Source organism: Sceloporus occidentalis, unplaced genomic scaffold (assembly GCF_023333645.1).
Source record: "Sceloporus occidentalis isolate IW3139 unplaced genomic scaffold, rSceOcc1.0.p SCAF_65, whole genome shotgun sequence".
NCBI classification, from domain to species: domain Eukaryota; kingdom Metazoa; phylum Chordata; class Lepidosauria; order Squamata; family Phrynosomatidae; genus Sceloporus; species Sceloporus occidentalis.
In genome coordinates this window covers 2245570-2258178 of record NW_028317045.1, presented here as the reverse complement: position 1 = coordinate 2258178, position 12609 = coordinate 2245570, and the positions used below count along the sequence as shown (strand labels likewise).

At 36.0% G+C, this 12609-nt stretch overlaps 1 protein-coding gene across 1 annotated transcript in view; it reads left to right on the top strand.

Moving 5' to 3' along the window:
- Positions 1-12406, top strand: part of LOC149286963 (AF4/FMR2 family member 1-like) — a 54037-nt gene extending 41631 nt beyond the window's left edge. The window contains exons 7-17 of the mRNA XM_089493577.1: positions 1666-1720; positions 1937-1974; positions 7033-7273; positions 8365-8459; positions 8605-8668; positions 9892-10028; positions 10302-10373; positions 10453-10546; positions 10795-10838; positions 11481-11704; positions 12252-12406. Of these exons, the coding sequence (XP_089349703.1) occupies positions 1666-1720; positions 1937-1974; positions 7033-7273; positions 8365-8459; positions 8605-8668; positions 9892-10028; positions 10302-10373; positions 10453-10546; positions 10795-10838; positions 11481-11704; positions 12252-12406 (1219 nt within the window). The remainder of the gene's footprint in view (positions 1-1665; positions 1721-1936; positions 1975-7032; positions 7274-8364; positions 8460-8604; positions 8669-9891; positions 10029-10301; positions 10374-10452; positions 10547-10794; positions 10839-11480; positions 11705-12251) is intronic.
- The last annotated feature ends 203 nt before the right edge of the window (positions 12407-12609 follow it).

The following is a 12609-nucleotide window of genomic DNA, read 5'->3' as shown; positions in this document are numbered from 1 at the left end:
CGGTTTCGCACGCACGGACCACACCTCCTCATCTACGCATGCAGTTTACTGTTCCTGAAGCTTGGGTGGGGTTAGTAATCCTTTTCTAATGCATAGGATTTCTGACACCCAACTGGTTTCCAGTGGGCTCACACACTGTCCCAAAATTCTGATATGCTCTACTGGCCCAACGTAGTAGCTCCATTCTGTAAAGTATTGCTGAAACATTATGTAGTGTGTCATGCCTTGTCTATCAGGGTGACACAAAGTGCGTTCTTCCATGCCAGTCCTGATTGAATGTCCCTTATGTAACAAGAGATATGTTCCAGTAATAGTCAGGTGCTGCAAACGCATGGCGGGTTCTAAATTCAGCTGTTGTAATGTTGCAAAATGCTTACCACAGGTAGCATTATTGGCCCTATTCCCAGACTGTTAATTACTGGTATCTATAGCTGATGATCCTCAATGTGCTTTTTTTTTTTTATTTTTTTTATTTTTTTTTTAAATTAAATATGCTGAGAAGGCAATTGCCCTTAGTACAGCCTCTGAAGTAGAGCAGACCACCAGACACTGATATTGTATATTCTAGCGATAACTGATGAGGGGAGGTACAATAAGTCCGGTAATATAGTCATTACAGTAGCCAAGCAGATGTTTGCTTTTGAAGCGATGATGGGGTCGCAGTTTAGCCATTATTTTCTAGCTAACTGACCAAAACTGTAACTTAGCAAAGTATTTTGTTTCTACCTGAAAAGATTGTACCCTTTATGTGTATTGTTGTGGTCATGAGCTGTGCGTAGAGCTCTTTTCTTTTTTTTTTTTATCAAAATATGTAGGGTTGGCAACGTGTGGTAGGCTTTCTGAAAAACAATTGACGCATGGCATATGTGCTACTATCTCCACCGTAAAGCCTTTCCTTGCCTACCTCTGATTAAGTAGTGTGCTGGCATAACTTAGTATTCATACATTTATTGTGGAGCTTGTTTTAATAACATACACATGCTATTGGCAGAGAACTATTATAAGCTCAGGAAAGTACTGGTTCTCTAAGGAGTTAGCAGTTGTCCTGACATAATCCTAAAACGGAGTACCTTCGCTGCACAGTCTACCCCATTGTACATCAGTAATTGCTGAAGAAGAAAAATGCTTTATGATTTGTTTTCATTAGAGTTTATTTAAAAAATAAAATAAAATACAGGGATGGTTTTGGCAGTAGCTAACCTCAGGTATCCAGTAAGCGGTTTCTGTTTTATTGTGCTGAAGACTGCAGTTATTATCTATAAAAATGAATCTTTTCTTCTGACATTTCTGATCTTCCCCTTCAATCTGTGTAATACAGCCAACATACAAACGTATTTGTAAAATAGCTATGTATATTGTTATTTTGAAACTGTTTTATGCTTGAATGCATGTGTGCCTTCCACTCTACACTATTTGTTACTTTATGGTTAATACTTTTTTTTCTGCATATAGCGCTACCTTTGGTATTGAGTTTTGGGTTATGTTTAAATAATGTACCTATGTTTAGGATCTTCGTTAATTGTATGTATATTATATGTCTTTAGTTTACTCTTAATGAAGGTAGATATTGTCTTTCTCTGTGTTATTCTCTTTGTTATGTATTCGAGTGAGATTAGAGAGGGAGAGTGGATGGGATAAGTTTCTAAAATGTTTTCTCATTCTCAGCAATCTGGAAGATGACCTCCATATCAGTGAAAGTGACGACAGTGATGAGGAAGAGGTATTGTTTTTTTTAGTTTTTTTTTAATGTTGACTTTATAGAACTTTCTTTTTTCTTGGAAAACCATAAACTTTGCATCCTTGTTGTAGGTGCCTTCATCTTGAGTCAAGAGCTTCTTTACCAGTCTATTATGGCCTGGTTGGTGTAGTGATGCATTGGACATCACTAAAGATTTTATCTCATCATCCTGTATTTATTTATTTTTGTATCATGCAGGTCTCTGAAAAGCCGCCATCGTCTTCTGCCTCATCAAGGTAAGTTTGTAATTCTATGAAATGTCAGATTTGTTTAACCTGATTCTGAGCTAGCAACATTGTGAAGTATTGTCTGTAAAATACTTGGTGCTGAATTTAACTTTGTTGACTCTGTGTATCCCAGATGGTTATGAGGACTCCTGCACTTTACACAGCTCTCTCTGCAGGCATCCCTGCTACCCCAGCTTGGCTCTGCCTATTCCATGTCTGCAGCATTGACCTGAAGGGAAAGACCTTCAGGTCTGCTTACTTGGGAGGCTTCTAGTTATGGAAATGAGCCACAGTCAATATACTCTACTCAGTATCAGGACTGCTTGCCAAAATCATATAGAAAAATTAGATGCACGGTGCAGTTAACATACATTTTTCAATTGAAACTAAGCATATGGAGCCCTAGAGGTATAAAGCACACATATTGTGGGTGTGGGTAAATAATTTTCCTCCCCTGCTCTGGCATCCTTTGGTGGTAGGGGTGAGGAGAGGTAACTTATGTAAAGTAATTCATAATGCAGGTAAAATAGAATCTTAATTTTAAGTTGAGCATCAATCGAAAACACTTACCCTATATTTACTGAAAAATAAAAGGCACAACATGTGCAGTTTTAATAAGTGATATTGTTGAGTTGATAAGTGTTGTGAGGTAAAGGTACATGAAGCTACATATGCTAGTTCTGCCATATTACCCAGCTTCCCTGAAACATTTTTAAACCTGAATTAAATGAAGTTTAAGAAACGTGTTTTTTTTTGTTTGTTTTTAACTGTCCCTTTATTTGGGTTGGAAAAAAGTTACAATTCTCTTGCTTTCTGCTTCCAGAAATATTGCATAAAAATGTAAAAAATAAATATCCTTCTATGTTTAGTCTGATGTTAGTAATAAAAACTTGGGTGTGTGTTTCCCTTTGTGTGGCAAGATATGGCACCAAAATATGTGTCGTCTGGCACTAGAAGTCGCCAGCACTTGTTTTGGCATTTTATGATATCTTATTGCATCATGTTTCCTAAAATCATTGTCTAATAAATGTGCTATAGAGTGTAGAGTTTAAATTCTTGTAACAGGTTGTCTATTTACTGTTCAGTGTAAACATAGAAGGAAACGGCTTTTGCGTTTTCTATTGCTTTACTACCTTGTTATTGATAATTGTTGACTGAAACTTTATCCTGCTTGCTTTAGCATACTGCAATCTCAGGCTGGCAGTGTGGTTTCTGCACATTCCAGTAGTGTGAACTCGGACAGCGGTGAATCAGACAGCTCCTCAGACTCGGACAGCGAAGGCAGCTCCAGCGACAGTGAAGTAAAAGTGCCATTAAGACCTGCTTCTCCAGAGGTACTACAAACAGAATTTGGGGTATAGATGCAGAATTTGTATGACCTCTCATGCAACTGACAAACTGTTAGGTAGTTTTTAAGCAAACCCAAACAGGATTGATATATACTAAAACAAAAATTTACAAACAAAAATATACAAGTCACAGATTTTACATGGGATTATTGTAATGCCGCTCACATGTACTGTGTGCTGATCCTGTTCTATTCAGAGTTGTCGTCCCCTTACTCAATAGCCGCAGAGAGACAAACATACAGCATTGTTTATAATGCATTGCTCAGTGATGCACAGTTTTCATTTTGATAATCTTATTTAAGGAAATGCAAAGGAGGCCATGAATGGTGGCCTTTTTGATATTGCTGTGCACTCTTACAAGTCTAACAGGTCCCTCTGTAGCCTTTTCACATGTGTATCTAGGCCATCAGGGCATATCCCACACGACAACACAGTTGTATTTGGTGTATATTTGAGTATGATAGTGTCCAATAGCTGGAGGTTTAATCTCAAGGCATATTTTTTATATTTCTGTGAGTTTTTTATCCATAGATGGTACACAAGTGTTAGGCAACGTCTAGGGTACTTAGTTCTAATACTAGTTGGCAACTCTTTACTAACACTTTTTAATTTCTTATATCTCTAATATAACCTCTGACGAGTTTAAGCCTTGGAAGGCTATACTCTACTACTAGTTTGTTCTAATTTTTGAGTCATGCGAGATGCTGATCTTAACAGTCTTTGTTTTCTGTTTATGATCCTCTTCATCAACTCATCATAGTAAAATAGGTAATTCTGTTCTCAAGAAATAACATTACCTCTGAAACATGATTCTCGTGGAAAACGTGAGACAGTTGGTAGTCCTACTATGTCTTAATGTTATTGTGGATTGTGTATATTGCTGGATTTAGTGTTAATTTTCACTTTCCCCTATTGTAGTAGTGCCATGGAATCTGCTGGTACTCTGAAAACACGTGGTATAATGTAAAATGATTAAAGTTAAACATTTGCCTGGTTTTGCTTGTATGGTATAAACAACCATGGATTAAACCTGAATAGAACCTTATTTGGTCTAGTGTTCTTTTTTCATCAATTGCACTTTTTTTTTTTTTTTTTTGCATTTTCAGGTAGTTTGTTTTACCCAAATAATCATTAAAACATTTTTAAAACTAAAATGTCTAAAGTGTTATCCTTGAGAGTATAATTATCATCTGTTATTATTCTTGAGTGATGCTATATTAATCTATATTTTATTTATCTGTATAATGATGGCTGTCTCACTCTTGTTTTGTTTCAGCCTGATCCCCCAACTAATATATGGCAGTTACAAAACTGGCTGAAGACACCAGCATCAACTGAAAACCATGGCAATGATGACCATGAACCACAAAGCCAATGGCTGGATAACAAAGGACAAGAAAGTCTTTCCCCCCCACCTCATGACTCTCCAAAGACTATTGAGCCTCATCCAAAAAAGGCCACATGGGCTTCTCAAGAAGAAATTCAGAACGAGATGGCCCACCCAAATTCCTTGGCATCAAGGGAAGCAGTTATCCCAAGACAGACTGTTGGCATTAAGCAACCCAGAAAACCCACAAAAGCCTTTCACCAGGAAGAGCCAAAGACAGGTCATACTGGTCTTACTGTGGAAAGTGAACCCGCCCCATACCGGCCCAGAGACCAGCCTTCCAAAGAAAAGCCAACTGTGAAAACGAAAGGGAAACCCAAATCAAATGATTTTAAGGAGCCAAAAGCCAGCATTGTACATACCATTGAGAAGAAACACAAAAGCTCTCATAGTAGCAGCAAGAAGTGTTCAAACTTTCAAACAGACAAAAAACACACTGATTATTACATACAAGAACCTTCCCCTAGCTCCAAGGAGAAAAGACAAAGCAAAGCTAACCATAGGACTAGTATTCGTCACCCAGCAGTTGTTGTGCGTGAAGACTTCCACAGGGACAAAGTGTTATTACCAATTGGAGACAACAGATTGCTGCCACCACCATCACGGAACATCCACAGGCCTCAAAATTTGATTGTGAAAATAGACTTGTCAATGCTGCTCAGGGTCCCTGGGGCACATGGGAAACTAAGCCAGCCGAAAGGTCATAAAGAGATGAGGCAAGAATCTCACAGTAGGAAGAAAGAGGGGTCAGAGAAGAAAACCGGGCAAAATCATAGCAAAGAGCACAGCAAGAGAAAGGTAAAACAAAAATTATTTGAAATACGTATGTATGTTTTTCATATGAATTATCCAGCAACATACATGCTAGGAGTAAAGAAGAGAAAGAGGAGATGTAATATAAACTTATAAAATACATAAAGTGAGGGAAGTTTATTTCAATTGTGGAGGTCAGAATCTAAACCTAGAGGGTCAGAGGCTTAAATGTAATGTAAGTAGGTTTTACTTTACTGAGAGCGTGGTAGATTCAAGTAAATGCTTCCCACCATAAGTGGTACAGACTAAAACAGTGAGGGAATTTTGTGCATGGGATTGGCATAAAAGATCCTGAATCTAAGAAAAGACTAGGGGCTGATTAAGGTATCAGGAAAAGCAAGCAAACTAGATTTTTGTTTTATGTATACATAAGTTCCCCCACATTCATACCATATGTTGCATATTTCTTTCCTTTCTTTCATTTTACCCTAGAGATTTATCCTTTCTTTAAAGACCACCTAATTTCTGATTTCCATCTTAATTAAGTTGTCATGTCTTCCAATAGACAATTGACCAAAGTTACACACCCAGATGTTTTTGAACACCATATGTCAAGGAGTATGTGCTATTACACTCTTTAGTATGTTAAGCAAATAAACCATAGCAGACATTTCCTTGTTTCCTTTTTGTTATTTCTCCTCGTTTCATATAAAACACAAACATTAAAGAATCTTTTTTTTTATTGTTAGTATTTTATTGCAACAACATATCAGTGCCTTCTTATGTGTTGCATAACAACTTAGTGTTATTGCCAAAAATTCTTTAAAAAGTGTCCCCGACACAACAAATAATGACGAAAGCGGAGAAGGTGGCATAAGAGGAGACCTAATGACAGCAGCACATGCAGCCAGCAGTCCAAATTTTACTTGCTTAAATAATTATTGATGTTAAAGGTCTGAGCATAGAACAATATTAGAATTGTTTTTCTGATGCTGAATTTAGTTACTAACCTGCTTTGTTTAGCAAATGAAGTATGATGATATAGGTTAATTAATTTAACTGATGCTTCCATTTTAGCAGGCAGAAGACCGGGAAAAAAATGAAGCACAAAAGAAAATAAAGATGGATGCAGGAAAAAAATCATCGTCTAGCCACAAGGAATTCTCCACAAAGTGTGTAGCAGATGATCAGATATTTATTCTTAAATTGTGTGTTTTTGTCAAAGCTTCATAACGGTAGACAGTTACACCTGTATCACAAAAAATGCTTCATATCTGTTCTGCATTATTAAATTTGACATTTACAGACGTTTTCCAATACTAAACTACTCTCCTCTAAGCTATTAGAGGAGCTATTTAGATGCACAAATATAACTATCAATTTATCATTTTTATCAGCAACAGTGATATTTACACTTGCAGGTTTTCTTCTTTTAAAAACTAGCCCCAGAAAGTCCCATCATTCTTTGTGGTTTTGACACAGATTGCAAGTGAAATTCCATCTCATGTTTCCCTTTTTTCATCCCCACCCCCCCCACCTTGTGTAATATAAGTAGTAAAAGGCCATTTTTTTTAACAGGGTGCCTAAAATCTCTTCGGAGAGCATTCACAAAGAGCATCTGCAGCCAAAGCAGATGTCCCCAGCGCAGCACATATTGAAGAAAGCTGAAAAGGTGGCACATAAGAGGAGACCTAGTGAAAGCAGCACATGCAGCCAGCAGTCCACGACAAGTATAGGCAAAAGTAATCATAAAGATCCTTCCTCTTCCAAGCACAGGAAGGTTGAAGAAAAAGAGTCCAAACATGTAAAGAACTGCAAGGTATGTTTGCAAATCCTGGCAACCAGAATAACGAGATGTCGCTCTTAACTTGATCTAGTACCTGTTATGCCGGTTGGTGCATTTGTGTGTGTGTATGTATGTATGTATGTGTGTGTATGTATGTATGTATGTATGTATGTATGTATATATATATATATATATATATATATATATATATATATATATATATGTATATATATATATATATATATATATATGTATGTATGTATGTATGTATGTATTTATTTGAAAGAATGTTTGCATTTATAATAGTTTGAATGTATGATTTGATGTAATATGCAAAATTAGTATGAAACTAAGCCTCATAGAGAAGGAAACAGCGGTGAATAAAGGTGGAAGAACAGTTTTTTGGGTGGTTTGTATATGATGGGCTCAGACATAACAGACACAAATCCTGATATATTGCAAAGCAAGTAAAGGCATATGCCCATGGATTCCTTCTATCTAATATGATAAGCGGTGTCAAACAATGCTGAGGGATGCCTTTTAGTTGGTTAGCATGTCCATGGCGTAAGATGATGAATTTTCAGTATTGCCCAGGTACTTATGGGAGGGATGGCAAAGAAGTGCACGCAGGTACAGGCATTGGAAGCATACGTTCACATGCTGTCATCATATTCTCCCTGCATCTGGTTTAACAAAGACCTCTGCTGTGATCCTTTTGTGCCGATATACCAGCCTGAAGTGATGGGAAGTCAGCATGAGGAAATGGTGTGGGGCTTAGTGGCCTTGTATGGTGTTTCTCGTAGAATAACTTTTTTATAATAGGAATGGTAGAGGGTAATCCTTTTTTTTTTTGTTCTTAAACTGAAGGTAAATTAATAAATACAAATACTTGACTAAAGATATTTCTTCACGTTTATTCCTATCTTGCTCCAAGCATTGTCACAGTGTGTTTTTTTTTTTTGTTTTTTTTTTTATTTTGTTAAGTCTTACTTTACTGAAACAACTCACAGAATTTGTTTATTTTCTGTGTTGGTTGTGCATTGCAAGCTCGGGTGTATATATATTTACATCCCTTATTACTAATCCTAATACATACCAACTTAATTCTTTATAAAAATTTGCAGGGTTCTACAGAAAATAACGCAAATCCTTTCCCAGTGCCTTCTTTGCCAAATGGTAATGCCAAGCTAACAAGACCTCAACTCAAGTTTGAAGAAAAGTATGTTTGTATTATTATTATCTGAATATTCACAAACCTGCCTAATATTTCCAGTTTTTTTTTCTGCAGCTATAGGATATTTTTTATAATGTGTTTTTTTGGGGGTTTTTTTGGTGTTTTTTTCTTCCCCCTCCCCTTGCATTAGGTTACACTCACCAGAGCATTATATGAAGGAGGCCAAGAAGTTAAAGCACAAAGCAGATGCTATGGTAAGCATGTTTGTTTGTTTGTTTATTTACCCCTTAACTATTTTTTTTTCCCTCCCTTCTTCAAACGGGAAAAGTGACTTTACTATGTCATAATGCGGAAACTGATTGTGCCAAATTGTACCTGGCCTGTACAGCCACAATTAAATCCTCTACAGGACATCTCTCCCAAGGGATTAAATATTCATCATTATTTCCATAAGCGATAAATACTTATTGCACATCACCTTACATTAATGGGCTTAATTTTAAATCCCACAAATATTAGATTTCCATTTCCATCCACGGTTATTATACTAATCTGAAAAGCCATTTAAGCAGGGTGCCAATAAAAATTACATTTGTCAAACGATTCCCTAGTTAAGGGATAAACTCATTTGTATTCAGATGATTAATTAGCAGGTATTAACATGCTCATCCAAATAATGCTATAGCTAATTGTTTCCATATGTTTGATGTATCTCCCATATGCCTTGACATGGCTTGCTTTCAGTAAAAGCTTTCTTCTCACCCGTTCTTCTGGCCAGCTTTGAAGTGTATTTTTTTCAATATCACCGGTGGATCTCTCTAGCTCTTTCCTCTCTAATACCTTCCTTGCCCAGTCACCCAGTTTTGGTGGACAGCAGGAGTGACGTATTCCTTCCAATTTTATACTACATTTGACTACATTTGACAATGCGCCAGCGGATGTTTGTGGTTTTTGGGATACAAGTATTATACGTCTTCAAGAAATTGTTTTGCAACTGCTTTATTTTTTGTTTATACACTGATACTTTTGGCACATTTTAGAAACAGATATATAAATGTGCCATTATACTTCAACTATATTTAAAAATAAAAAGACCATTCCATTGATTGCAGTGGTGATGAGATGGCATTTTGTACATTAAACCACATATTTATAAAGAAATTGGGTTGTAGGAGAGTTTTTGTGGTTTGTAATAAAGACTTTTTGGATTTTTAAGGATTTTTTTTAATTTACTGATTTACTTATTTACTGACATTTTTGATCTTTTGTGTAGACCATTGACAAAAAAAATCTGAAATCCATTTTAATTCTATGTTTTACAATAAAAGGTGTAAATGTTTAAATGTGACATTGGTTTCCTTCAGTTGTGTTAATGTTTTGTTGGTAGAATAAATGATTGCTCCAATTTATCCATATTTAAAAAGCTAAGAAATGTCAGAAAATATTTTTTTATTCTCCCCTTTTTGCATCAATATAGTCAGACAAGATTGGGAAGGCCTTCAACTACTTGGATGCTGCAATGTTTTTCATAGAGTGTGGGATTTCAATGGAGTCAGACGTACAAGCCCCAAAATCTGCCTACACCATGTTTGCAGAGACCATTGATCTCATTAAGTGAGTAGAAGAGCTGTGGGTTTTACCCTTCTCCGCTGTGTGTAACCACACACACACACACACACACCTCACCATTCCCTCTCCCTCACTTATACTTATTAATGCTATAAATGTATTCATATTGTTCATAAAACTAGTACCATTCTAACAGAATTAGCATCTTCACCAATGTTAAGTTATGGGGCTGTTGTGGTTTGAGAATTAAAAAGTCGATCTAAATGAGTATGTGTATAATTTTTTTTTTTTATTTTTTTTTTTTTAATTTCTCTATAGATTTATAATGAAACTGAAGAACTTTGCAGACAGTTCAGCACCTCTATATGAACAAGCATTTGCTATTTTATGGTAAGTATTTTCCAGCCCCTGCTATATGTGAAGTAGTATGTTTGATATTTTTATCATTTTTCTTTTTTCTTTCTTATAGTATGCGTTGCCAGTCCCTTCTCTATATGGCCATGTTTCGGTACAAGAAAGAAACTGCAGTAAAGTATTCACGCACTCTTGGAGAACATTTCAAGGTAAGCCTTAAAGGACACAAAAGTGCCCTCTTAGCCAGGGAATATAATGCATGAAATGAACTGGCCTTTTAGGATTTGCGGTGTAAGACATAAAACAGTGATGTCAGGGATAAACAGATCTGCCTCAAAGATCTGCCGCTTACTTTAAATAACTAGTTCGAAGAGTTTTCATTTTACAACATGGCTGACCCAACATATAAAATAATAATAAAACTATTCCTATTGTAATTATAAATCTTTTGCCGTAGAGTTCCTGTCGAGCTGCACAGGCACCTTCTCCATGTGTTGTGAGGTAAGTTCAACATTCAAGTTGTAAATGTGGTAAAAATGTAATAAAAGAGCTGGATCTAGAAGAACAGTAACATTTGTGTCAATTTCTATAATTAAACTCCATCATGTAGGCTCAGAAAACTGTCCCATTCAGATTGGCTTGTGGACTAGTAGTTTGTGTGTTATTTTTTTAATAAGATATACCTTCAGAATCTACTGAGATTTAATACATTGGTACAAAAACTTAAGGATGATTGTGGCATCATATTTTAAACAAAAAAATATATATATTTTTTAAAATACGTTTTTGGGGCCCTTTTAAAAGGAGTGGTTAAAAGTTATGATTACAATATACAATTATAGACATCATCAAGCCACAATATTCATTCCAGTTCTTCCCAAAGGCATGGGGATGTTACGGACCTTGTTTTGTGCAGGGTACAGTCATGCTGGTATAGAAATATATATATATATATATATATATATATATATATATATATATATATATATATATATATATATATATACACACACACACTGCAATGCATTGCTAATGCTGAACAGGCTTCTTTGGTTATTTTGAGTAGGAGTACTTCCAGTCTTATTTTAGTAGCTTTTATTGGTATCATAAAACAATTCAATTTTACATTTTTATTTTTATTAGAATGTCTGGTACACCTTCCCCTCTGTCCCCAACACCCTCTCCCGCAAGTTCTGGAGGATCTCAGCCAGGATCCATTGCTAGCAATAGCGGAAGTCAAAACTCTTCAGTTACCATCCCCCAAATGATTCATCAAATAGCATCATCATATGTCAATATCACCTCATATTTCCTGTATGCTTTTGATATCTGGGAGCAGGCTGATTTGCTGTCAAAGAAAAATAAAGGTAAGACTTCCTAGTAAAACCAACATATTTCAGCAGTTATGCTTTTGCCAGAATGAATCAACTACTTTTTATTTTTATGTTTTTGAGTAGTATCATGTCTTCAGGATCCTTGATAACTCTGGATAAGAACATTTAAAATCCAGTGGTAGTTGGCATGCTATTGTTTTAACACAAACTGCCATGTATTTAAACATATTAACAAATACATTTGTTTAGCAATTTCAGAGAGAATTTGGATAGAATATTAAAAACTAATGAATGGTGCATTATCCTGATCATTTATATCACTACAAATTCAATTACTTTGTTGGACCTTTTCCTTTTTAATCTTCTTAAATATCCTTAATGATGCTGCATCAAAGGCTTGAGATTTGTTTATGACTTGAGAACCGGTATGTAAACTGCTCTCTTAAGCAATTTATGTAGATTATCACTGTCCCAGATGTAGTGTAGTTAAAGCTCCATATGTGGGATGTAAGTTCGAGACAAGTTTTTGTATTCTTGGGTAACAACATTTCTTAATGCTATATATACCTTTTTATCTCAGAGTTCTTTACAGATCTCAGTGCAGTGGTTTGTCCCCTCGCTCTGAACAGCACTATGAATGAACTGGTACACTACACTAGACAGGGTTTACATTGGCTGCGACTGGAAACAAGTATGATTTTAGATGGGGCTGGAGGGCATATCCAGGCCCTCTGAACATTTTCGCACTTTGAAAGGCCATGGATATTCTGTGATTGGGCACATGAAAGGAAACTAAAGTGGGTCAAAAGGATTTGTTTAGAATCGACCCCTGCTGAACATCCATGTCTGACGGACTTACAAAGGAGACCTCAGAAGTAAAGAATGCCTATTGGGCTTATCATAAAAAATGTGCAATGTGTTATTGGAAAGGTCAAACA